General features: G+C 50.2%; 1 protein-coding gene across 7 annotated transcripts in view; it reads left to right on the top strand.

Moving 5' to 3' along the window:
• The window catches only part of MYLK (myosin light chain kinase), a 212,911-nt gene that overhangs the window by 165,103 nt on the left and 24,162 nt on the right, over window positions 1-23,646 (top strand). For all 7 annotated transcript variants that reach the window (XM_043594342.1, XM_043594343.1, XM_043594341.1 and 4 more), the window contains 6 exons: window positions 5,055-5,357; window positions 13,133-13,165; window positions 13,262-13,355; window positions 14,662-14,865; window positions 20,693-20,910; window positions 22,883-23,006. In XM_043594342.1, the coding sequence (XP_043450277.1) occupies window positions 5,055-5,357; window positions 13,133-13,165; window positions 13,262-13,355; window positions 14,662-14,865; window positions 20,693-20,910; window positions 22,883-23,006 (976 nt within the window). The remainder of the gene's footprint in view (window positions 1-5,054; window positions 5,358-13,132; window positions 13,166-13,261; window positions 13,356-14,661; window positions 14,866-20,692; window positions 20,911-22,882; window positions 23,007-23,646) is intronic.

The raw sequence follows: 23,646 nt of genomic DNA, 5'->3' as shown, positions 1-23,646 counted from the left end.
TCTGGGACCACCCTTCTGAGGTCACTGACTTCCTGATCCTAAATCCACTCATTTTTCTCGCCTTCTGCATCCCACTATGGAGTTGAGTCTGTCTCCAGACTGATTTTCAAGTTCACTTTTTCCTTTCCATCCCAATCACTGTTTTTCATGTCCTGGTGAACTTCCTGAAATATCAAAATACCTTCCTAACTGGTCTTACATTGTGGGTTGTGCTCAGCAACTTGACCCCTGACATGGCAGGTGCTCAGGACAATGAAGCAACAGCAGATGAAGGAGTGGGCAGGTGGGTAGCAGGCTGTGTCCCTGTGCATTTGTGGGCTTTCAGATACCATGCGTGTGAAGGACTTTGGCCTGACAGTTTCTGATCTGATCCTCTTTTTCTCTTTCTTTCTTTCTTGCTTGCTTGCTTGCTTGCTTCTTTAGATCAGGATTTTTTTTTTTTTAATGTTCATTTATTGTTGAGAGAGACCGTGAGTAGGGGAGGTTTGCGGGCGTTGGGCAGAGGATCCCTAGCATCCCTGATGCGGGGCTTGAACCCACAAACCGTGAGAGCGTGACCTGAACTGAAGTCACATACTCCACTGACAGAGCCACCCGGGCGCACCTAGATCAGGAGTTTTAAATCTGGGAAGGCCAAGTGTACTAAAGGGACAGGGAACAGGTTTCTCAGCCATAAATGACAGGACACACCTTTTTCTCACTCTTTCTCTTCGGTGACACCAGATATTTGTTTCAGGAATTTTCCCCCAGGAGTCAAGAACCTTTGGGGGTTTGGGGGACTGATGCTAATGATCCAGTTTGCTTATCCTTTTAGACCTGTACCCACAGTATTGATTTGGCCCCACGCCCCAGCTGTCAGCAAGCATTGGTTTCCAGTTTTCCTCTTATCTGGGGAACCTGGGGGTCAGCTCCTTTGAACTGCTTTTCTGTGACCAGTGCCCCTGCCCCCACTCTGGCTGGCTCTGCAGTGCCACACGCTCCCTTCCCCCCAGCACCACCACGCAGCTGCAGTTCTGGCCTTTTATGGTTTCGTTTCTCATTCTCCCGGGCCGGCCAGTGCTGACAGGGCCATTGGCGTGGCTGCCCGCCAGCTGGCAGGAGCAGCAAGTTAAATGCCGTCCTGGGAGGGGAATGGAATGGAGGGGAACGGGCTTTCTGTCTGCCTCCCCCTCGCAGAGCTAAGAATAGAATTGCCCAATAAAAGGAGCACTCGCATTGATGGATCCAGCAAAGCAACATTCATTCAGAGCTCATGGATTTAGAATTAGTCAAAGTAAACCTGGATTAGGCCCAGATTTACCTGCGTGTCTCTAGGGACATCTGTGTATTATCTGATCAGGGCTTATTAAGTAGATGTCAAATATAAATGAGATGAAACAGGAATCATTCAGCCTACTCAGCGCAGTTTCAAGCACTTTGGAGGCATCCATTTGCGGGCCAGCTAAACCAGGCCTATTGAACACAACTGCTACTTGTTAGCAGTAAACTTCTGCAGGTCCCTTAAAATGCCATTTTCTTTTCATATAGTCTATGACTCCTTTTTTTAAAAAATTTTTTCAATGTTTATTTATTTTTGAGAGAGTGGGCAGGGGGGAAGAGGCAGAGAGAGAGGGAGACACAGAATCCGAAGCAGGCTCCAGGCTCTGAGCTGTCAGCACAGAGCTCAACGCTGGGCTCGAACTCACAAACTACGAGATCATGACCTGAGCCCAAGTTGGATGCTTAACCATCTGAGCCACCCAGGCACCCCATGACTCCTATTTTTAAAATGATAATAAAAAGTAGCCTCACCCTCAGGTAGTTTCAATGAGTGATGTTTAACTAATGGAAAGGTTTATATTTTAAAAGGCAGCACCGGAGTGTGTGGAGCTGGGAGGGACTGTGCAGACATCTGCCCCTCCAGCTCTACCTCAGGGGGGTGAGAGAGGGGCCCCCGAGAGAGCCCCTAACCCAGATGCATTCCTTCCTGTAACTTGTCCAGCCTGAGAAAAACATCACTTCGCCTATCTTTAAAGGAGAAAAACAAAGTAGAGAGAGTCTCCAAATACCCGGTAATCCCCCAAAACTACCAGAGCTTGGAACTTGCAAGGTTTTTAAAGACAGGAGATTTCCCTTTGTAATGCTTGGCATGGGTTTAAGCAAGATGCTTCTTGATCATATGCTGCCTGATGGCCTGTAGAATAACAGGCCCCTGGAACAAGGGTCTGGAGATTTTTTTGGAGTCTCCTTTTGGCTCTGCCACCGGCTAGCTGGGTATTCTGGGTAAGCAAAGTACCTTGGCCTTCAAGGGCTGGATGATCCAGGTCGATGCCTCCGAGGGGTCACATCCCCTGCCCTTGTCTATAAGCTGCAGGCGGCTGCTGAGGTGCAGTGAAGGGAGGTCCAGGTGGGGTTAGGCCACAGAGCACCTTCAGACACACAGGTGCACAGAGACTGCCAGGGCAGCTGCTCCCTTGAGAAGTAGTGGAGAGGAGATCGTCTATTTTCCCAGGACTGAACAGAAAATCTTGAAGCTGGTGCCATCTGAGACTCTTCCCTTAGACTCAGCATTTCCCATTCTGTTACTCAAGTCTCCAGGGAGCCATGGGAGAATTCCAAGGCGGCGTAGAGCTTAGGGTTCTAGACACTGAGCCCGCCTTGCCTTTACCAGGCCATGCCCAGGGTCCCCCTCCCAACCCGAGTGCATTTGTGTGCTTAGTGTGGAAGGGAGGCTCACGGGCATTCTGTTCTGAGGACGTCTCTCTTGTCCCAAGCGTTTTCCTCCCTGGCTAGTCCAGCCTCTGTGTGAGGCTGTCAGTTGGAAAGAACAGAGAGCATCAGGCACAGCCTATGGCCCTAAGGGCAGGCGTGAGGGTGGGCGCTTCCATTCTCCGACCATTTCAGACTTGTGAGTCTTTTCTGAACCCCTCAATTTGGAATCAGATTCCTTGAAAGCATTGAAGTTTCACTCGGAATTAAAGCTCCCCCCACCAATTTCACATCTTCTCTTGTGCTGCAGGAGGTGAATGTATATCATTTGTCCATTTTTCTCATCCTTTCAGCCAAGAAACATCTGGAACAGGGTAGGGTACAAATAGTACCTCTTCTGCAATACCCATTTCTCAACATTTTCTTTCCTTAACCAAAGCAGAAGGGAGAAAAATCAGTCAGTGGAGTGTGTCTGCATTTGTTGTATAAACCTACATGACTCGAAACGTGTCCAATCAGATGTTTTCCAGGCAGGTTTCTTTGGGGGAAGCAGTGAGTCTGTCTTTCATCCCTCTTTGGGCTTTTTTACTTCCTTCACTGGGTCTTGAGAGGACTTGAACCACTTGCCTCTACAAGAGTTTAAAGTAATAAACATCTTAGCCAACACCAGAAATATTTCTAAAAAGGCCAATACATCTTTCAGAACAAATGGTTTTTCTAAGAGAACACTTTAAACAACCAGTGAAAGCGGCTCCATCACAGGAGGCCTCCAGAGGGACTGCCAACGGTGGAAAGTAGCCCTGTCACAATCCGAGTCCTTCCAGGCGAGGTCCAGGCTGGGGTTGCAAGGCAGTGAATGGCTTCCAGGCCATGGAAGCTGTGGGGTCTGTGGGGGGGGGGGTGGTGAGAATGTACATGTATGTGTGTGGATGTGTATACACACACACATACACACGTCAACAGGTTTTTTTCTTCGCTATATGCGTAGAGTCATTTGCAGAAATTCTCTTTGGCCTTCCTGTCTTGCTGAAGGGAGGGAGAGTAGGAGTCAAGGACTTTACCTGGGTTTGCTTACTTCCTGTTTACAAACACCCTAAAAGGTAGATACATATTAGCACCATCTTCCAAATAAAAAAGACCAACTAGGAGTTTGGAAACTTGGAAGTTAAGGAATTCGCTTGAGTTCACATAGCTTGTAAAATCACATAGCATGACAAGCATGGTTTTAATTGCTAGTTTGGGGAACTCTACACCTCAAACTGCCTTGAGCAAGGTGGGGGGTGGAGGTTACTGAATACTCCTATCTGTAGCTAAATCAACCACCTGTAAAAACTAAGTCTGAAAAATAGAATTTTGTTCAGATGAGCAACTGACAAGATCAGCAAAACTCGAGAACCCCATCAAAATATTGGCTACCGTGATTTGCCTTGAAGCTGGCAACATTACTGGTCTGAATGGGAAGGCAGCCAGCCGAAGGGGCCGCTGCTAGCTTGTGTCCTCTGCTCTTTTCCCAGCCCGCAGTCAGGGATGGTTGTGATTTGCTACTGCGGTTTGGTTTTTAAATTCTTTACCTCATTTCATACTGGCCCTATGAGGATACAAGAGGTAGGGTGCGAGTAACTTTTTATGGATTATAAAATTAGAAATAAACTCCTACAATAATGATAGTGATGGCTCTTCAAGCCAGCCACTTTTCCAGGAACTCCTCACAACAACCTTGTGATCCAAGTGCTATTATTATCTACGTTGCTTGCAGATAAGGAAACTGAGGCACAGAGAACTGAGCAAGTAGTGAATGTAGACAGGGCTGTGGTCAAACCCAGATCCATCTGACTTCAGAGCTCACTGTGCTATACTGCCTGTCAGGGGGGCAGATGTTTCCCAAGTCCCAGAGAAAGTGGAGACTGACCCTAGTTATGTCGCAGGCCACTGGCCTAGGGCCTGACGGAGACACACACACACTCTGAATTCTCTCTCAAAACATATTTTTGATGGGAAGCAGTCCACGCCTTCTGGGCAGCTTCCTAGATCTGTTTACTCAAAGAAATATGTTTATGACTGAGGCAGAGTACAGGAAATCATGACTTGTAGACTGGAAAACTAGCCAAAAAAGGAGGGTTATTTTTCCAGCAAGTAGGTTTTTGTGTGGCTTTTCGTGTAGGTGTGTTTTTACATAGGTGTGACTGTGTAGATGAGGTCAGGAAAGCCAGGACCAGGGCTGGCAGCTGGGGATCTACGGGCTTCTCCCCCAAGACAAAGCTAATTCAGGAATGTTCTTTCCGTGCAATTCTTCTTCCCACCCCCCCCCCCACCCCCGCCACCGTAATCCTGAAGGCTTGTGTGATGTTGTGCTTCTCTGTCCCCAGACAAGCCAGACCCCCCGGCCGGCACACCGTGCGCCTCTGACATCCGGAGCTCCTCGTTGACCCTGTCCTGGTATGGCTCCTCATATGATGGGGGCAGTGCCGTGCAGTCCTACAGCGTCGAAATCTGGGACTCAGTGGACAAAACGTGGAAGGAACTAGCCACATGCCGCAGCACCTCTTTTAACGTCCAGGACCTGCTGCCAGACCGAGAGTATAAGTTCCGTGTGCGTGCAGTCAACGTGTACGGAACCAGTGAGCCGAGCCAGGAGTCTGAACTCACAGCAGTGGGAGAGAAACCAGAGGGTAGGCTATCTTCCGCTTTATCACTGGCTTGAAGTAAGTTTGTGTGACTTACCTTGTGCCCGTAGAAACCTGTACTAAGAGGGGTACTGAGAACTGAAAGACATCAACGATGGCTGGCAGAGTCTTTGGGATCTTGATTTCCAGGGTTGTGATGCTAATCCATCCTTTAGAAGTATCTTTGACCTTCAAAACACATTGAACCAGCAGTTTTGGTACACTGCCACCAGGGGGTAACAGTGTGTTAATCAGGAGCAAAGACCTGGAAGGCGGGAGTTCAGATGGGCCTGAAGTTTCAGCTTCCCCCTGCACCCGCCTCCCTCCTTCTCTTGCACTGTCTACTCAGTGCCAGGTTCTAGGGACACAAAGACAAATTAGACAAGGGGCTTAAAATCTTAACTAGGAACACAGCTGTGTAGACAGTAGCTATAATGAGAGGGGATACATGAGATTATAGTGATGTAAACAAAGGAGACACAGCAGAAAGTGTGATTGAGTTTGCCATGCAGGTTGAATAAGGCTTCCTGGAAGAGTTGACACATATGCTGAGTCTTGGAAAAAGGAACGGGCTTCCAAAAGGCAGGGAAATAGGGAGAGGCATTCCTCCCAGAGAAAGCAGCGTGTCCAAAGGTGCAAAGTGATGGAAATGCATGGCATTTTGAGGAGCTTGTGTGTGGCCAGGGCATATGCTGTGCAAGACAGAACAGAAGAAGGCAACCCTGAAGGGGCAGTTCAGGTGAAATTGAGAAGTTGATCAAAGATTCCAGGCAGGGGATTGATATGATCACATCTAGTTTTATTTATGTATTTATTTTTTTAAGTTTATCTTGAGAGAGAGAGAGCACGCATGCGCAGGGGAGGGGCAGAGAGAGAGGAGAGAGAGAATCCCAAGCAGACTGCATGCTGTCAGTGCAGAGCCCAATGTGGGGCTCAACCTCACAAACTGCAAGATCGTGACCTGAGCCAAAGTCAAAGGTCAGACACTTAACCAACTGAGCCACCCAGGCGCCCCACATCTGTTTTTTTAGAAAGAGAATTGGAGAAAGAGTAGAGTTTTGCTACTCAAAGTGTGGTCTAGACCAGAGTCTTGGGATCCTGGGATTTGCTGGAAATGCAGACCCTTCGCCCCTCCATTCCTCTGGTCCCTTCTGAACCTTCATTTCAACATGATCCACCCCCATGGATTCAGATGTGTGTGACAGTTTGGGAAGTACCCAAGTGGAAGTGGGGGGGTGACATTGGAGTCAGCGAGCTACCAGTTGGGCTTCTGTGGTGCATTCCAGGTGAGGGATAGGTAAGGGCACGAACTAAACCCTCAACAGGTAGAACTGACTATTCTCAATGACTTTTTGGGTAGAATTGAAGGAAAAATGAGAAGAGTTCAGGATGACTTCCAGTTCCTGGCTTGGGTAACTGAATACAAATTTAAGAGGCATTTATTATCATAGTTCTTGGTGGCTAACATATATCAAGCACTTGCTATATGCTAACAGTGTGTTGAGCACTTTACATGCATCATTTTATGCATGTAACTCACTGAAGTACATAGTTACTACCCCCGTTTTACAGATAGGAGAAATGAGGTTTACAGGGATGAAGCAACTTGCCCAAGATCCCAAAGCATGTAATGTAAATGGTAAGCTGTCTGACCTGAAGCCTGTAGTCCTTTGGTTAAACTGAAGGAGGAGGTCAGGCTGCCTCCCAGGGACTTGGACGTTAGGCAGCCGGATGTCCTGGAGAAGATGCAAGTTCTGGTCTCAGTCCCGTGCAGATGAGGTGTCTAAGGGATATCCAGGCATCTTCAGACTGCTGACTGGCTGAATCTAGAGCTCAGGAGAAGGGTTTATGCCAGAACTACAGATTTGGGGGTTTCGCTATATATATTTAATTGATTATTGAAGCCATGGGCTCAATGAAGTCACTGAGAGTGGTAGAGAAAGTCAGTGCGGATACCGAGATGAAGAATCCTGCAAGGCCAGAAGGAAGGATGAGGCAGAGAGAAGCAGAAGCTGGAGCCGCGTTGAAGAAACACAGATTGCAGAGAGGGCTCCGCGAACAGCAGCAGTGCTAAATACAGAAAGAGATGAGGACTCAGGGATTTATCCCTTTGATATTCAGCGATCTTTGAGAGGAAAGTCCAAAGCGTTTCCACAGGGTGGAAAATGGTTGCCCTGGGGTTAAGGAATAAGTGGGAGAAGAGAGGCCAGGAGTGTGGAATATTATTTCAGGAAGTTCAATGTGAAAAGAAGAAAAGAGTGCCGTGAGTGTAAGGTGGAGAAGAGGTGGGGGGGGGCGGGGAAGAGGGTGGAGGGACACCAAGGGAAAGGGCACTGGGAGAGGGAGAGCTTAAGGGTGTGAGGCTTAGAGAAGAGGGGAGAGTAAAGGACAGGGAGCTGGACAGGGCCAGTCTGAAGTCCCCACGCGACCAGAGGCATCACGAATATGGAACTGCCATTATAGTTTGATGCCCCTCTTTAGTGAAAATATTAGATATAAAATAGACATGAACTCTTTACTTTTATATTATTATTTTTTAAATGTTTATTTTTTGAGAGAGAGAGAGAGAGAGAACGAGCAGGGAAGGGACAGAGAGAGAGGGAGACACAGAATCCACGAAACAGCCTCCAGGCTCTGAGCTGTCAGCACAGAGCCCAACGTGGGGCTCGAACCCATGAACCACAAGATCATGACCTGAGCTGAAGTTGGACACTCAACCGACTGAGCCACCCAGGTGCCCCATTTTACTTTCATATTAAAAGAGGGCTCCAGAAAGAAATGTGGAGGATACCAGTGGAAAACACTCCAAATTTACAAGATTGCCAGTGCAGCCCTATCTTGGGGGCCTTTACCCCTGTGCTCTGGGACATGGGAGCCACAGGGGTATGGATCCTGGCCCCCAGGATGGCCCTGCTGAGCCTCCGGGCAGCTGTCCTGGGGCTCCTGCCCACTAGCTGCTCACAAATGTCTGCTGAGGGAAGCAGGGTAACAAAACTGCCATCTGCCGCCCTTTGACCTTCTTTGTGGGGAGCAAGCAGGTTAGCGTGGGGGTGCCAGGACAGGCATTCAGTTTTATGTTTGTAGCATATTGCTTTGCTCAAGAACACTCCCTACCTCTTGAAAAGTGACAAGGGAAGAGACAGCATTGCAGTGAGATGTTCCCTAGATGGAAAGGAAAGTGTCCAGGGCCCCTATGGCAGACACCAGGAGAAATGGTAGAATCCCCGATAAAGCCCATGCAGAGGACAGAGGCCCTCAGAGCTGCAAGGTGTGGCTCCCAGGAGGCCAGGACAGCAGCTCCCAGGCCTGTAGGGAGAGTGTGTGGGGACAAGGGCGAGGACCACCAGGCTCTGGGCAGGTGGCCTTTCCCTTCTTCCCCTGCAGCCACCCAAATCCCACTGTGGTCCTCAGTTCTCCCCCTAGGGCCCCTCCTGGCTGAGAGCAGACAAAAGGAAATGCAAAAATAGCCTGCAAGCCAGAGGAGGGGTCCAGGCCACCCAGGGCTTCCAGACTGGATGCTGCTCCCACCGCTCAGGGCCAGCTGGATGGCTGGGGGGAGTGATGGGGGGGGGGGGGCGGAGGACAGAACAGTTGGCAAGCATTAGGCCTGAGGGACAGAGGGTGGAGGCGGTGGGAGGGTGGGGTGTAGGGATGTTCCGAGGGAAGACCTCTGTGCACTGGTCAGATGCTTTTAGTTATAACCTGGGTAGGTCATCTCTGTCCACCTTAAAAGGGAAATGGCTCTCAGAGAAGTGTGGTGTGTGTGCACACATGCGTGTGCATGTAGAGGAGGGATGGGAGAGGTGGTCATGGCAGCTCCTCTCTAGGGAGCCTGTGGGGTACGGTGGTCATCATAACGGCAGGGCTACTGAACCCTCCCTTCACTAAGTGCAACTTATGTGGGCTCTCGCCTTCCCCACTGCCACCAGTACTCCTCCTGCCTCTGCCTTAGCAGCCTGGGTTTTCTGCTTCATCCTGACCTCTCCATTCTGTCCCTGCTAAGCGCCCGACCCTCACACTACATTCACTCACACGGTGCTCTGCACTCCTCTGCACTCCTCCTGTGTTCTGGCACTATTCCAGGTGGTACAGGACAAAGCAGAGGTGTCCCCACCCCACTTCAGTGGCCTTCTTAATCAGAGCCGCCCCTCAGACTAGAATCCCCAACCCATCCAGCTCCCCTCCCTGTCTCCCCAAACCTGGGTAAGCAGAAGCACTGCCCCCAAGACAGCATTCTCTCCCATCCCAGCCAGGCCTTCATCTCTGCCCCACCCTATCCATACTGTAAGTCTTAAATCCACTCTGTCCTTGCTCCTGATCCTATTTTGTTCTAGAATATATAGTTGTTAGCAAAACAGCTGTGAGAAAGGCTTCTTGCAGAGTTGGGGCTTTCTTGCAAGCCTGAGGGCAATTAGAGATGTAGAGCCCCTGAGGGCCAGAGATGAGCCAAATATCGCTGCTCACCCGGTCGGGGGCTATAGACGCCTCTCTGGGGCTGGGGTGCCCTCTAGTGCGCACCAGGTGTGTGACAGCCCTCAGCCACAGACAGCTCAGTCCAAGGGACTCCCTAGAGGCCTGCCACGTGAGGGTCCCCAGTGCTCATCTGGTCTTGTCTCAGACACTACTCCAGGGAAATGAGACTAATCTATTTGCAGAAATATCTCAGAACCATCTTCCAAACAGTTCTTGTGCTTAGCTCTTGGATCTCATAGCTCTTTCTGAATAGTTTTTAAATGTCTTGTTGAAGTTCCTCCAGCCACAGCTCCTTCTGTGGTGGAAAGATGGAAACCGAGTGGCTCACCTCTGCTATTACTACAGACCTTTATTACTGAACTTAGCTAATTGAACCGTGGCCTTTCCCCACCTCCTATCCTGCCCCTCTCCTTGTGGCCGCTTCCCCCTCCAAGCAGAATGGAGGCAGAGTGAGAAGGAAAAGGAAGAAGGGAAATATCTCAGCCAGGAGTCTTGGCCTGTTTCAAACAGAGGAAGATTTGTGTGGTAGCAGTGAGCCAGGAAATAAGGGCGTGAATTCCCTGAGAATGGCCTAGGTCCCCACAACCATAGCATCAGGAGAACATTCTGCATCTTAATTGCCAAGGGAAAATAAGGCAGAGGTGAAGGGCAGGTGTGGTGTTTGTGGTGCGAGCAGGAAGGCCAGCTGTATAATCTCTAACTGGTGTCTGAGACACTGGGAGAGGCCAGTTCTAGAACTGCATGCCCTCTCCAAGGCCATCTGGAAGATGCACCTGGTGCCAGGCCATTGGAAAGCCCCTTATGGGCTCACAGCACAGCTGATGCTCCTTCACTAGGGAAGTACAGACAGCTCCTCCTAAAGATGCCAGGCCAGGGAAGTCTGCCTTCTCTTCCTCTCTCGTCCTACTGTCCATTGCACACCCCGGTGAGTGGCATGGGAACAGGTGAAGCCACTCTCTCAGACAGGAGCACCATGGACCAGTACGCTGGGCCTCCCTGACAGTAAATGTTGTTATCATTGTTAGTATTTTATCTCCAAGGCCCAGCCAGTGACAGCATCCTTCGTCATTGACTTGAACCCCTTGCTTCCCTTACAGCCCTGTCTGAAGTGCCGTTGTTGAACTGACCTAAACGTCTGTTAAACCTATTTATTATCCTTATGGTACATCTCGAGATGTGAGTTCCATATGCCTACCGCCGTCCTCCTATGTGAGGCATAACACTAAATTGTTCTCTCCAGTTATAGTACTTATTAGTTGGTAAAAGTCTATAACCTTAATCTTACCCTTGGCCATTGTGATTTTTTTTTAAATCATAGCTGCTACAGACATTTTTCCCTAACCAGAGAGGCCTAACCATTTCTGACCATCTTCACACGGCAGCTCTTTCAGTGGCTTTCCATACCTCTCCAGCCCCAGGGCTACTTCCTAAGTGCCGAAAGCCCTGGTTCCAGGAGCAGATGGCCCCAGGCTCTGCTGAGAGCAGAGGAATAATACCTGCTTGTGGCCAGTGCATTCCCCACACCCCGATCCAGACCCCCGACCCGTGACAGCATTCTGTTGGCCAGAGCAGTAAGTTGAGGGACGGGGCTCCCACACTTGGGTTCTCACTAGATGCCCTGGGGCTTGTCCGCCCCAGAAGGCTGAATGATTCCATTCTCTCTGAAATGTGACTCCATCATGCCTTCCAGGTGTTGTTCCCAGATGTGTTCTGATCATCTATGAACTGACATCGTCATTCTCCACTCTCAAATATGCGAGTTAGAAGACTTGGCCAGTTAGACTCCTGTCCTGGCGCTATCTGTGAAACCCCACCATGGATCTGAGGGTTCCCATCTATCTTATTACTAAATGTTTCCGGGGCATTTTCCTTCCTGCGACAGACTATTCTTCTCCGTCTCACTTCTGTTTAGTTGTTTAAAGCTAAGCTTCATCAACAGCATTGTAAGGACCCTAAACACATCACAGCTCCTGGGGGATTCACCCACATGCTGTCCCCTGTCACACACTCTGTCCCCCCAAGTCTTACACTCTCTCTCTCTCTCTCTCTCTCTCTCTCTCTCTCTCTCACACACACACACACACACACACATACACACACACACTTGCACTGGTAAAATCTCTGTCCTCCTTCTCCAACTTTTCTTAGGTCTTTGTTCTGTCTCAGGAAACCAACATTGGCTCCCTCTGCCAGTGGACCACAGCCCACATCATGACTGAGGAGCATAAAGCATGTCACAGAACATGGCATCCAGAGCTAGCCAAGGACCCTAGAAATCACCTATAAGTACAACTCCCTTCTTTTACAGATGAGGACACTGGGGCCCAGAAAGGGAAAGGTACTTGGCCAAAGTCAAGAAGCCATAGTGGCCTGATAGGGACAAACCTATGCCAAAGGAAAGCCTGCAGCTCTGAAGTGGATGTGTTTGGTGGGCACCTGCCTGTCCCCTCACGCCCCCTCCCCACCCTGCCATTCTCGTCTGATACATCCATATGAGCAGCCAGTATGTGCTGCTTATGTCCCTTCTCGCCCTCTTAACACCTGCTGGTTTCACTGTGTGACCTCACCCACCTCCCTGTTGTGTTCCAGCATTTCCTTTAAGACCCAACTCGAGGGCTCCTTCTTCCCAGAATAATTGCTCTGACTTTATAATTGCCTCATTTCATGTCAACTTCCTACATATGTATATGTATATTTGTACTTTGATATCATATGCTTGATTATAGAACACTTGTAATGGATATTTCTAGGATATGTGGTTTCGCCTCCCCGCTAAATTGTGAGCCCCAAGAAAGGAGAGATCATGCCTTCTGTGTATTTTGGTTGTATGCCCACAATACCTGGCAAGATACCTGGTCCAGGGCTGGAATCCCATGTACCATTAACCATCAAATGGATAAGTAGATTTGACACTAGGAGCAATTTATGTTGCTGACTTTCAAGCGAGAGCAGAAAGGGGCTGTCACAGTCATGTGTGGGTTCTGAAAGTTGGAGCCTGGAAGCTCTGTGAAGAAGGCTGTGTCCAGGGGACCACGAGGTCACAGAGGAAGGGATGGAAGCAAGAGCCAGGGGGGAAGCTGCTCGGTGGGGTGAGGAGGCCAGGGCCTGCTGGTGTGTCCATGTGTCCGTGGCCCGGCTGCAGAGCAGACTGACCCACTACCTAGCCGTGCCCACAGCTCTGGGCTTGGTGGTCTTGGGCCTGGGAAGGCTGAGGCATGATGAAGGCCCCAGCATGTTTCACTCTCAATGTGTCTTCAGTACTAATCACTGTGTCCTCTGTGTCTCTCCCCATCTCCTTCCACCCCCAGAGCCAAAGGACGAAGTGGAGGTGTCAGATGATGGTGAGTGCTGGCCACCTGTCCTCAGGTAGACTCGAGGCGGGGAGGGGGGCGAGCGAGGAATCGGATGGCTCACACTCACCCCGCCCCACCCTGCAGATGAGAAGGAACCTGAGGTCGACTACCGGACGGTGATTGTCAATACTGAACACAAAGTGTCTGACTTCTACGACATCGAAGAGAGACTAGGCTCGTAAGTGGTGCAGGAAGTGCCTTTGGGGCCCCCAGAGTGGGGGTGGCGCAGATCCCATCATTAAATTCCGTGCCTTGTCTTCCCATCTTTTCCTGGGTTCTGCCAGCTTCCCACGCTGAGGCCCCCTGCAAAAGCAGGAGGTGCTGACCTGGGTCAGCACCCCAAGAGGGCAACCTCAGCCAGGGCGCTCTTAGGAGCTTCTTGTGCAACCGACTCAACTCCATGAGAGGCTTGAGCAAGCCCTGCCTTTCCTGTGTGTTACTCCAACCAGGCTGATAAGGTGACTGGGTCTGGGTCAGACTGTCCAAGGCTACCTTCCATGTCATCTGCAGGAGTCAGTCAAGCCTGACCAGTCTGTTCAGCAACTGTAGCTTTAATGCATCCATAAAATGCACACCCCTGAAAGGCACAGCTGCTCACTCTATGAATCTGGCCCACACTATTAGCTCTGGCTCTCCCCTGGAGTGTGGAGACCTCAACCCTGAGCCCTCGTCACAGCCACACTGTCCCCTCCAGCAGCAGCACCCAGGGCCAACTGTCTCCTGCTAACTATCCCTATAGGAGCAGGATGGAAGAAAAGGGGACGGGGCTCAGGTTTGATTTCTAGCAAGTTCCTGGGGAAGAAAGGAGTGACACCAGCCTCAACAGTTCTGCACAAGGAGCCTGCTCTGTCGGGAGGAGCTGTGTCAGAGGAATACCTCACTCTCCTCCCCTGCAGTGGACGGCAGGGGCCTTCCTGGGCCGTGTCCAGGGGACCAGTGCTGAGCAGTGGAGCAGAAGGAAAGCAGCCACTCGGAAGTTCTCTGTAGTTGGGGAGGACTGTCTCCACCCAACTTCATGGGTCTGTCTTCGGGGAAGGGGAGGGAAACCCACCAGCCAGGGTGGAAGCCTCAGCCCAAGGAAGTGATGGCCCTGAAAGAACAGCAAACCTGGGTAGTGTTGGGGCAGGGATGCGGGGCCAGGCACAGGCTGGGGTGACAGGTGAGGGAGAGGAGGTTTGTCTGTGTTAGAGGAACCCTTCATGATCCAGAGCAGGGACCGGCAGACTTTTCTATAACGGGCCAGAAAATGGGTAGCTTAGGTTTTGTGGGCCATATGCTCTCTGTCGCAGCTACCACTCTGCCACTGAAGCACAAAAGTGGCCGTAGACAGTGTGCGCACCAGTGGGTGTGGCTGCATCCCAATAAAATTTTATTTCTAAAAAGAGGTGGGCTAGATTTGTCCCACAGGCCACCATTTGTCAGCCCCAATTTAGTGGAAAGCTTGGCTAAATTTGCCTTTCCTCTCCTCCTCCTTTCATTTCCAGTGGGAAATTTGGACAGGTCTTTCGACTTGTAGAAAAGAAAACTGGAAAAATCTGGGCAGGGAAATTCTTCAAGGCATATTCAGCAAAAGAGAAAGAGAATATCCGGCAGGAGATCAGCATTATGAACTGCCTCCACCACCCCAAGCTGGTCCAGTGTGTGGATGCCTTTGAAGAAAAGGCCAACATCGTCATGGTCCTGGAAATGTGAGTGGTTTGCTGGGGGCCCCTTGTGTGTGCCCACACCCAAACCCCTCTGCCTGGAAATGGAGAGCCCTGCAGGCGGGCCTATGACATGAAGGACACTCCCCAGCCCACGTGGCCGGGTGTCGCCCACTCAGAACAGCAGATCTGTGCTCACCTGTGGCCCTAACCCATGACCAGCAGCCCACAGCAGCCCTGTTCACTGCCATAACAAATTGGCGGATCTCTGAGGACCCCTGCCCCCTTTTCACCCTCACCTCCCTGTGAAAGGGCCAAGGTTACCTGTAGGCTCCTTTCGTTCAGGGACATTCTCACCTAGAGGTAGCTTTGGAGTGGAAGGGGAGGGACACAGCAACTTCCTGAATGGCCTTCAAAAGAAGAGGGGCCCAGGGCTGGGGGCGCAGGATGCGGGAGCGTAACCCTTGCTCCTGTCCTCCTCCTGTGCCCTGCATGCCCCCATACATGCCTGCTTGTGTTCTCCACTGCTCCCTCAGCAGAGAGTAGTGCTTCCTGGGCTGAGTTGTACATGGGCGGAGGCATGTATCACATGACCTCCTGCCAAGGCTTCCTGGGATCCATGGTTCCTCTAGTCCCCATCCTCCACTTGTCTCACCTCTGAGCCACTGACCATGTGTGTGCACACACCCACACACAGGTGCACATGCACACACACACACACACACACACACAAATGCACATATTGTTCTCAGTAAGCCAGGTGTCCTCTGCAGAGGTGTCTATGTTTTTCAGAGTTTCCTTTCCTTTTTCTTTTTAAGTTTATTTATTTATTTTAGAGAGAGAGTAAGAATGAGCAGGTGAGGGGCAGAGAGAGAGAGGGAGAGAGAGAGAATCCCAAGCAGGCTCCTCACTGCCAGCACGGAGCCCTATAAGGGGCTTGAACTCACAAACTGTGAGATCATGACCTAAGCTGAAGTCAAGAGTCAGATGCTTAACCGACTGAGCCACCCAGGTGCCCCTCCTTTCCTTTATTTTTTTAATCAGAATTTGTTAATGTTATACAATCACATTAAAAAAAATGTGAGAAAATACACAATGGAGAGTTCGTTCCAACCCTTGTCCCCCATAGCCCCCACCACTGCCACCAGTAACCATTTTTATTTATTTTATTGTTTGTATCCTTCCAAAGTTTCTTTATGAAAATATAACCATATATTTTTAAAAAATAGTTCCCACCTTTTCACACAAAGCTAACTCATATCCACTATCCTGTGTCTTGCTTCTTTTCATTCAACAATTCACCTTGGTATGAACTGCTGTGAACATACCAGTAGCTGATAGGCCTCCTCGTTCACCCTGCCCGTGGAATTTCCTTCCTTGCATAAACCACAGTTTACTTGAGCAGTCTTCTTTTGAAAGGCAGTTTCACAGTTTCCAGGTCTTTGCTTTTACAAATAAGCAGTGTTTGTAACCTTGTACTTGCATCCTCTCACTCCTATGTACGTCTGTAGGGTGAATTCCTGGAAGTGTGGGTGTGCTAGATCAAAGGGCATGTGCATCTGAAATCTTTAGAGCTATTGTGAAATAGCCTTCAGCATCCTTGAATTGCTCATCTTGAGCGTCAGGACTCTCTGTCCTTTGGAGGGGACTCTACCAACACCTTCCTTCCCAGGAAGGGTGAGGACAGTGAGGCCTCCCCAGGCTTGAGGTGTGACCTTCTCTCCTCTCTCTGTGATGGCTTCGGTGTGTTTCCTTTCGGTTTACTTACATTTGGAAAAGCTATAGTGGGTTAAAAGCACAGAGTCCAAAGTGAGTCCGATAAATCTCCCGTCAATCCAGCTCTGCCTCTTACCTGTTGTGTGGCCTTGAATAAGTAACTCAGCTTTGCCTATCCTTAGTGTTATTATCTGTACACAGAGTATATAAGCTGCTTTATGAATGATGTGGGGATTAAATGGAATAATATATGTCAGGCATTGTGCTGTATAATTGGGACTTAATAGTATGATACATTGACTTTTCCTGTGTCATGGTCTTTTTTATTTTTTCACTTAAAATTATTTTGTGAGCATTTAACATACAACTAGGTGTTGTGGAACAAACCCTACAATTCAGGAGAGCTGGAGTCTGGTCCTGTTACTGCCAAGCTGTGATTTTCTAATTATTAAGTCCTTCCAGCATCTAAACTTCAGCAATTCTGTGGAACTGTAAACGATCCAAAGAAAAGCTGCATTTGTGTCTTAGAATTTGTATCTTACAATCGGTTTTCAGCCCCCGTCTAAGCTTACCTCCCCACTTCCAGGCAAGAGTAGCCCGTGTCTGTGGCCTCACCGATCACAGCCTTACAATAGCCCTGTGAGCTGCAACGTTTCACATTTATTCTAGAACAAGTTGCTGGGTCCAGGCAGTGTGGGCATGCGTGGACATGCGGAGAAATGTCTTATGTTTAGATGTTAAGCCTTGGGCAAGTTTGTGCGAGGGTGCGGGAGTGGGGTAGGAGGCAGCCAAGCCTGGGAGAGGCCGGGCAGCAGCACCAGTGGGCAGAATACCATACTTAGCGTGGAAATGCGAGTTGGCAAGCTGGATGGAAAATGTTGAGAGAAAACGTAAGAAGGCCTCGGCTGGCCTGGCTTTCATCCCTCTTCCCCACGTCTCTCCCAGGGGCAGGAGCAATCTGACACGCACAGATGCCAGATGATTCTTCTGCACTTGGGGTAAAGAGCTTGCCCCTTGATAGGAGCTCAACCAAAGAAGTGGGAGCACATTCACACTCGGTCTGTACTTCTCTTCCAGCTTAAACAGACTCAGCCATGAGAGGGCAAAGGCTAGCTTGCAGAGGGTACCATTTGCCATTCTCCTTGTTTGATGGAGAAACTGAGATGAAGAGAAAGATAATGCCTGGTGATGTAGAAAAGTGAAAATATATTCCAGGGGCCTCTCTGTCGGTTCAGCTGCCTCAGACACAGTGAGAAATCAGAAGTAATATGTGCCTTCAGCCTTTCTGACCTCTGATCACAGGACAAGCCCCCACCTTTATAGCAGTGTTGCCCAGACATGGAGATTCCCTCAGGCTCCTGGCCTGCAATCTGGGCTTGTCCTTTGGGTGTGCTCGGGACATTCCAAGGGGCATTGGGACCCTCAGCAGTGAAGCAGAAGTGCGATTTAGACCAAGTCATCCGCCGCCCACCTCACTTTTGTGCTACCATTGGCAAAATTTAGCAAAGAATATTCAGCAAGGAGTAGAGGGTCTGGGTATGGAGTCTGGAGTCCCCTGAAACGCCATACCTTCTGGCTGCCAATGGGGGCTGGCCAAGGTCTACAGTTTGGGGAATGAATTTGATCCCTTGGGATTAGGTAGCCTTGGTAGTAGGTATTCACTCACTGGCTCACTGGCTCACTGTCCGTTTACTAAGCGCACATTCCCTCTGGCCCAGCCTTGGCCCTTGGCATCATCTCTGTGGGTGGCATCTTCTTTCCACCCTAACCTTGAGTATTTTGAAGAGAAACCTACACAGAACCATTAATCCTATTTATGTAATCCCTTCCATCCTAGAAAATGGACCACGGAACAGTTTTCAAAATACATTAAGTATATTTGAATAGGTGTGGACCTATTTGAACTTACATTGAATAGGTTACCTCTAGAAATGCAGTAGTAATTACCTCCGTGGCTCAGATTTCCACTACACATTGCCTCAGACATTCCCAAAGGCACTGAAAATAATGGTTGCTTGCTTTTCCAGAATATTTTAAATTTAAAAGCACACATTTTGGGGCACATTGTCAGTGCCAGATATGGCCAGGTGTAAATAAAGGTCTAGAGATGAGCCAGACCTTTTCCACACATACTTGCAAACAAGCATAAGCTAAGGCAGACTTGATACAAAAAGCTCAGAGACAAGACTGTGGAAAACCCAGGGAGGGAAAGATCATTTCAAATGGGGAAATCGGGAGTGCTTTCTCAAAGGAATTTCTTGGTGAATTGAATTTCAGCTGCCATCCCAAGGGCAGCTATTGGGTAAGCTGAAAGCCAGTATTTCCCAAGCTTGTGTCATCATAAGAATTATCTGGCTAACATCTGGATCCTCCCAAGATTTTCTAAATCAGAATCTACAGGGGAAGAGCTTGGGAGTCTGTATTTTCAATAAGGGTCCCAACTGGTTGGGGGAGGGGGGAGGTAATTAACATTATTGAGCACTTACTATGTGCCAGGCACTCTGCTAAGCACTTTACCTGTATTAATCCACTCAGTCTTCACAGCAACCCTGTGAGGTGGTGCTATTTTTATGTGCATCTTCCAGATGAGGACATTGAGGAACAGAGACAGTAAGGCTCCCAAGAGACCTGGGAATGTAGATTAGAATTTGACTTGGAGCCTTGGTAGAGAGCAATAGAAATGGAAGGCTTTGGTACAAAGGCGCCACCTGCTGGCCACCCAGGGACCTTCTGCTCTGTTGGTTCTAGAGTGTCAGTTCTAGCGTCCCCAGTGGCCACTGGCTCAGCCCTCCCAGGAAGTGTTGGTGATGGAGGCGGTGGTGTGCTGGGCCCCACGCTGCATCCCTGTCTGTCCCTCCAGCAGGGGTCAGTGACGAGATCCACCTGACTCACTACAGGTTGTCAAATGGTAATTAATATGTGCTGAGCTCCTACTGTGTGTCAGGAATGATGCTTTGCAGAAGTTCCTTCATTCCTAACAATTTTATGAGGTAGGGACAGGTAAGGAAACCAGGACTCAGAAAGGTTAAGTAATGTGCCCAAAGTCACACAGCTTATAAAAGGCAGGGACAGGATCCACACTCAGCTCTTTCCCTTCTTCATGATGGCTCCCCTTAGAAGAGGAAATGTCCCTTCCCCCTCCCCTGCAAAAAAGAAGAGGGAAGTCCCTTGGAAGAGGACAGGCCCAGAAGGAAGCCTACTCAGCTGTGTTCAGCTGGTGGACCTATAGGCCATTGCAGAACAGCTTACTGATGTCTGGATGCTATAAAAGTCACTGGGGAGGTGCTTTAAACTTTCTGAGCAGCAAGGAAGGAATGTGGGTCAGAGGGCTGGGACAGGGGAACAGAAAGGACCCATGCAACTCAGGAGGCAAGGCCATGCCTTTGCCCTGAAGGGCGATGTGCTGGCTGGCTATAGCCTCTGGGCCAGTCCTTAGCAGAAGATGCCCACTGTGAGCTCCAGAAACACCACAGTCAGGATACAAAGTCTATCCAGGCAGGAGGGTATACTATACTCCCAGCCTGGGCAAGGGAACAGGTGTAACAGTTTTACCTGGAGGAAGTAACTGGAACTATAGGCCTGGCCAGAGGAGGCCAACTGATCACAACTGTGAGTGTAATGGGTAACAGCCAGTGAATTTTAGAAAATGTGCCAAGGCTCCTTATTATTGCAGATACTTTTCTGATCCTGGCTATGCAAAACAGATGCTTATGGGTGCCGTGAGTATTTCAAGCTTCAGCTCTTGTAAGAGCGATTCCTTACACACCTGTCGTCATTATACACCCTGGCTGGTGGTTACCCTTTGTGTCGAGGAGATGATGTCTAGATCTCTCAGTTCATGACCACCTCTGAAACTGCCCAGCCCAGATGCTCCCCTGAATCCCCCAGCAGCTCAGTGGGCACAAACAAGGTCCTCCGAGCAGGGAAACCAGGAGGTCCAGGGCTTCCTCACACAATGGAAACTGGGACCAACATAACAAGGCAGGGGACTGGAACTCAGGAAGCTGCAGAAATGCCAGGCCCCTCTTAACCTAGGTTTTCCTGCCAGTCCCCCTACCATCCTCCCCACCCCATTCCCAGCCTGCTCTTGGCCAGACCCCCTGCCAGCCCTGGGCCCCGCAATCCTGTGATCTGACCATCCCTTTTGCTCCCGCAGTGTGTCGGGGGGTGAGCTGTTCGAGCGCATCATTGACGAGGACTTTGAGCTGACGGAGCGGGAATGCATCCAGTACATGAGGCAGATATCAGAGGGGGTGGAGTACATCCACAAGCAGGGCATCGTCCACCTGGACCTCAAGCCTGAGAACATCATGTGTGTCAATAAGACTGGCACCAGAATCAAGCTCATCGACTTTGGTCTGGCCAGAAAGCTGGGTAAGGCCATCCGCCCGTCCTGTTGTCACCCACATGCAGTGGCAGTAGCCGTTTGTGTTCCACACACTGGGCACGAGAGGGAATGCACTGTGTTGGAGTTGAAATCGGAGACCGTGGTGGCTGCTGAGGCTCAGATCCTGCCCCTGTCACTAAATAGACTTGACTGAGAGTCTCAAATTCCTTATCTGTAAAATGGGATAAGAGCCATACCCACCTCATAGAGCTATTAGGGGGTCAAGTGAGTTAGTATAGGTTAGGTGATGCAAGCAGTGCCTTGCACATAGTGAGCACTGTGTAGGTGTTAGCTCTTCGTTATTGTTGTGGCTGTTGTCATGGTCCCCTCTTGTAGCTTCCACTCTGGTGCAGCAGCACCTCATTTTGGCAATGGCGCCTGTTCCCATTTGCATCCTACCCTACGGTTTCCAGAGCACTTTCTCATACTTGCATTTGGTTCTCACAGCAACCCTGTGAGAGAAACAGGGCAGATTTTGAACCCTGGTTTATAGACTAGGAAACTGTAGCTTTGCCCAGCAGGTTCCACCTGGACCGGCCAGGAGAGGTGCTGGGGCTGGAACAAGAACCCCAGACCTAGTTTGGGGTTCTCTGAGGCCTCTCTGCTATTCCTGCCCTGGGAAGGTGGGTGGATGGGAGAAGGTGGTAGGGACCTCCGTACCCAGCCCTGAAGCCATTTCGGTCCGTAACCAGCTGCCTATTACCCTGCCCACATTCTCCCTGCCCGTGTAGCTGTTCAATGTCTCAGCAACAGCCTCCCCCTCTACCTCCTGACCACTTCCCTGTCAACAGGAACCTGAGAGCTGGCACAGACTGGCCTTTCACCACCCTGAGGGGAGCGAGTGCCAGGGCGCCCTGTTACAGAGAGGATACTGAGGGATCTAGGTTCTGCCAGGCTGTGACTTGCATGGGAATCAGTGCCAATGCTGGGCACACGAGCCTGCTCTGCTCCACCTGCTGAGGGGACAACAGCTGGTGTACAGGGCCTGCCTTCAGGCAGGAAGCATTCCTAATTTGAATGAATAAGGCACCACTGGCCTCAGGAGCTGGCAGTCAGAGCCCAAGGAACACGATGTGCAGGCTCCCTTGGTGAGAGACGTGGGGATAGTCGTGTCTACTACTACTTGAGAACTGGGACGAGCTAAAATGAGGCAGGAAGGGTTCAGCTGGGAGCTGGAGCAGAGCTTTCAATCTGAAGGCCATTAAATGGTTTGTCTTAGAATATTTGCTATGGGCTCTGTCATGAACAAGGTCAGGTGTGGCCCACAGGCCAGAGGTGTGCCACCCACCCCTTTGTTGATAGATCCCCCAGGAGATGGTATCTATATGCATCCTACTGGGCATCTCTGGTCCTTTGAGGGGGACCAAGGGGTTAAGGTCTTTCCTGGCTATCCTCCCGCCAGCTCTGGGAGGAGATAGGACGCTATGGGTTGAAAGGTGGGGGCAGGAGGGTGTGGCTCAGAGTGGGACCACCTGGGTTTAGGTCCTGACTGCCATGTGAAAAGTGCTAAATCACACATCTTCCCTGGGTATCCTATTCTTCCTCAGGAACATGAGGGTCATACCTCCCTCAGGGCTGTCAAGAGTATTAAATAGGAAAGTCCTTATAAAACAGGTAGCAGGGTACATAGGACTTAGTGAATGTCAGAGATTATTGCCAAGCACAAGGCACAGTCCCTTCTTCAGGGAACTCATGGAAGAGACAGACACATGGAAACTCACTTGGGGGCAGGGACGAATAGGCCTCCTCTCCCCATCCCACCCCGGTGAGTGTGCAGTTTGTCAGTTTCACTGGTACATTGATGCCTCTGTTTACAAAGAGGCTGAGTGTCTCTGTCCCAGAAAGCAGCTGAGGGCCAGGCCTTGTCTGTGTCCCTCCCATGCACACAGATAACATTTGCTTACCACTGGTTGGCTCCTGAATGTTCTGGCAGTTGATCCCTCTCCATCCTGGTTACAGAGAATGCCGGATCTCTGAAGGTCCTCTTTGGCACCCCAGAGTTTGTGGCACCTGAAGTGATCAACTATGAGCCCATCGGCTATGCCACGGACATGTGGAGCATCGGCGTCATCTGCTACATCCTGTGAGTCTCAGGGCACGTCGGGGAGGGGCAGAGAGCTCCACAGGAGGGCCCCCAGGGTGCCCTGACATTGAAGGGGCCAGGATGGGTCATGGTGGGTAGCCCACCCCAGAGTTAGGAGGGCGGCAGCTCCTATTCCCCTCCCACCAGCCTGCCCGACTCCTGTTTTCCTGAGGAAGTCAGCAGCCCACATCGCACTTCTGTAGAAGTGGCTAGCTCTGACACTGAGACCCCATTCTGGGCCCTTTACTGTCCCTAATGCTGGCCAGGCTGGGGCCTTTGGCCAAGAGGATGGAATGTGACTGGTATAATTTACCCTCACTTGTGTAGGTGGGTCCATGGAGGCAGGGAGCCCGGGTGCACATCTCCTGTGGGTGTCATCATTATCTTCAGAAGATAGCACCCCATCCTCATGGCAGGGGGACCCCAACTGCCAGCCTCATGCATGAGCCTATTGTATGGGCCAATTAATAAGCACTTTTGATGGTAAAGCCTTAAGTGGGGTCAACAGACAACAGAAAGCCACACAGAAATTAGAACTGGGAAATCAGGTAGAAAATATGAAGCCATTTCAGTTAACAATGCTGGAGAAAAAGAGGGGAGGCCAGAGCGCCTGGGTGGCTCAGTAGGTTAAGTGTCCTGA

The sequence above is a fragment of the Prionailurus bengalensis genome, chromosome C2 (genome assembly GCF_016509475.1).
Source record: "Prionailurus bengalensis isolate Pbe53 chromosome C2, Fcat_Pben_1.1_paternal_pri, whole genome shotgun sequence".
Lineage (NCBI taxonomy): Eukaryota > Metazoa > Chordata > Mammalia > Carnivora > Felidae > Prionailurus > Prionailurus bengalensis.
Note: the sequence above shows the minus strand (reverse complement) of the source record. Positions and strands in the feature narration are given on the sequence as shown.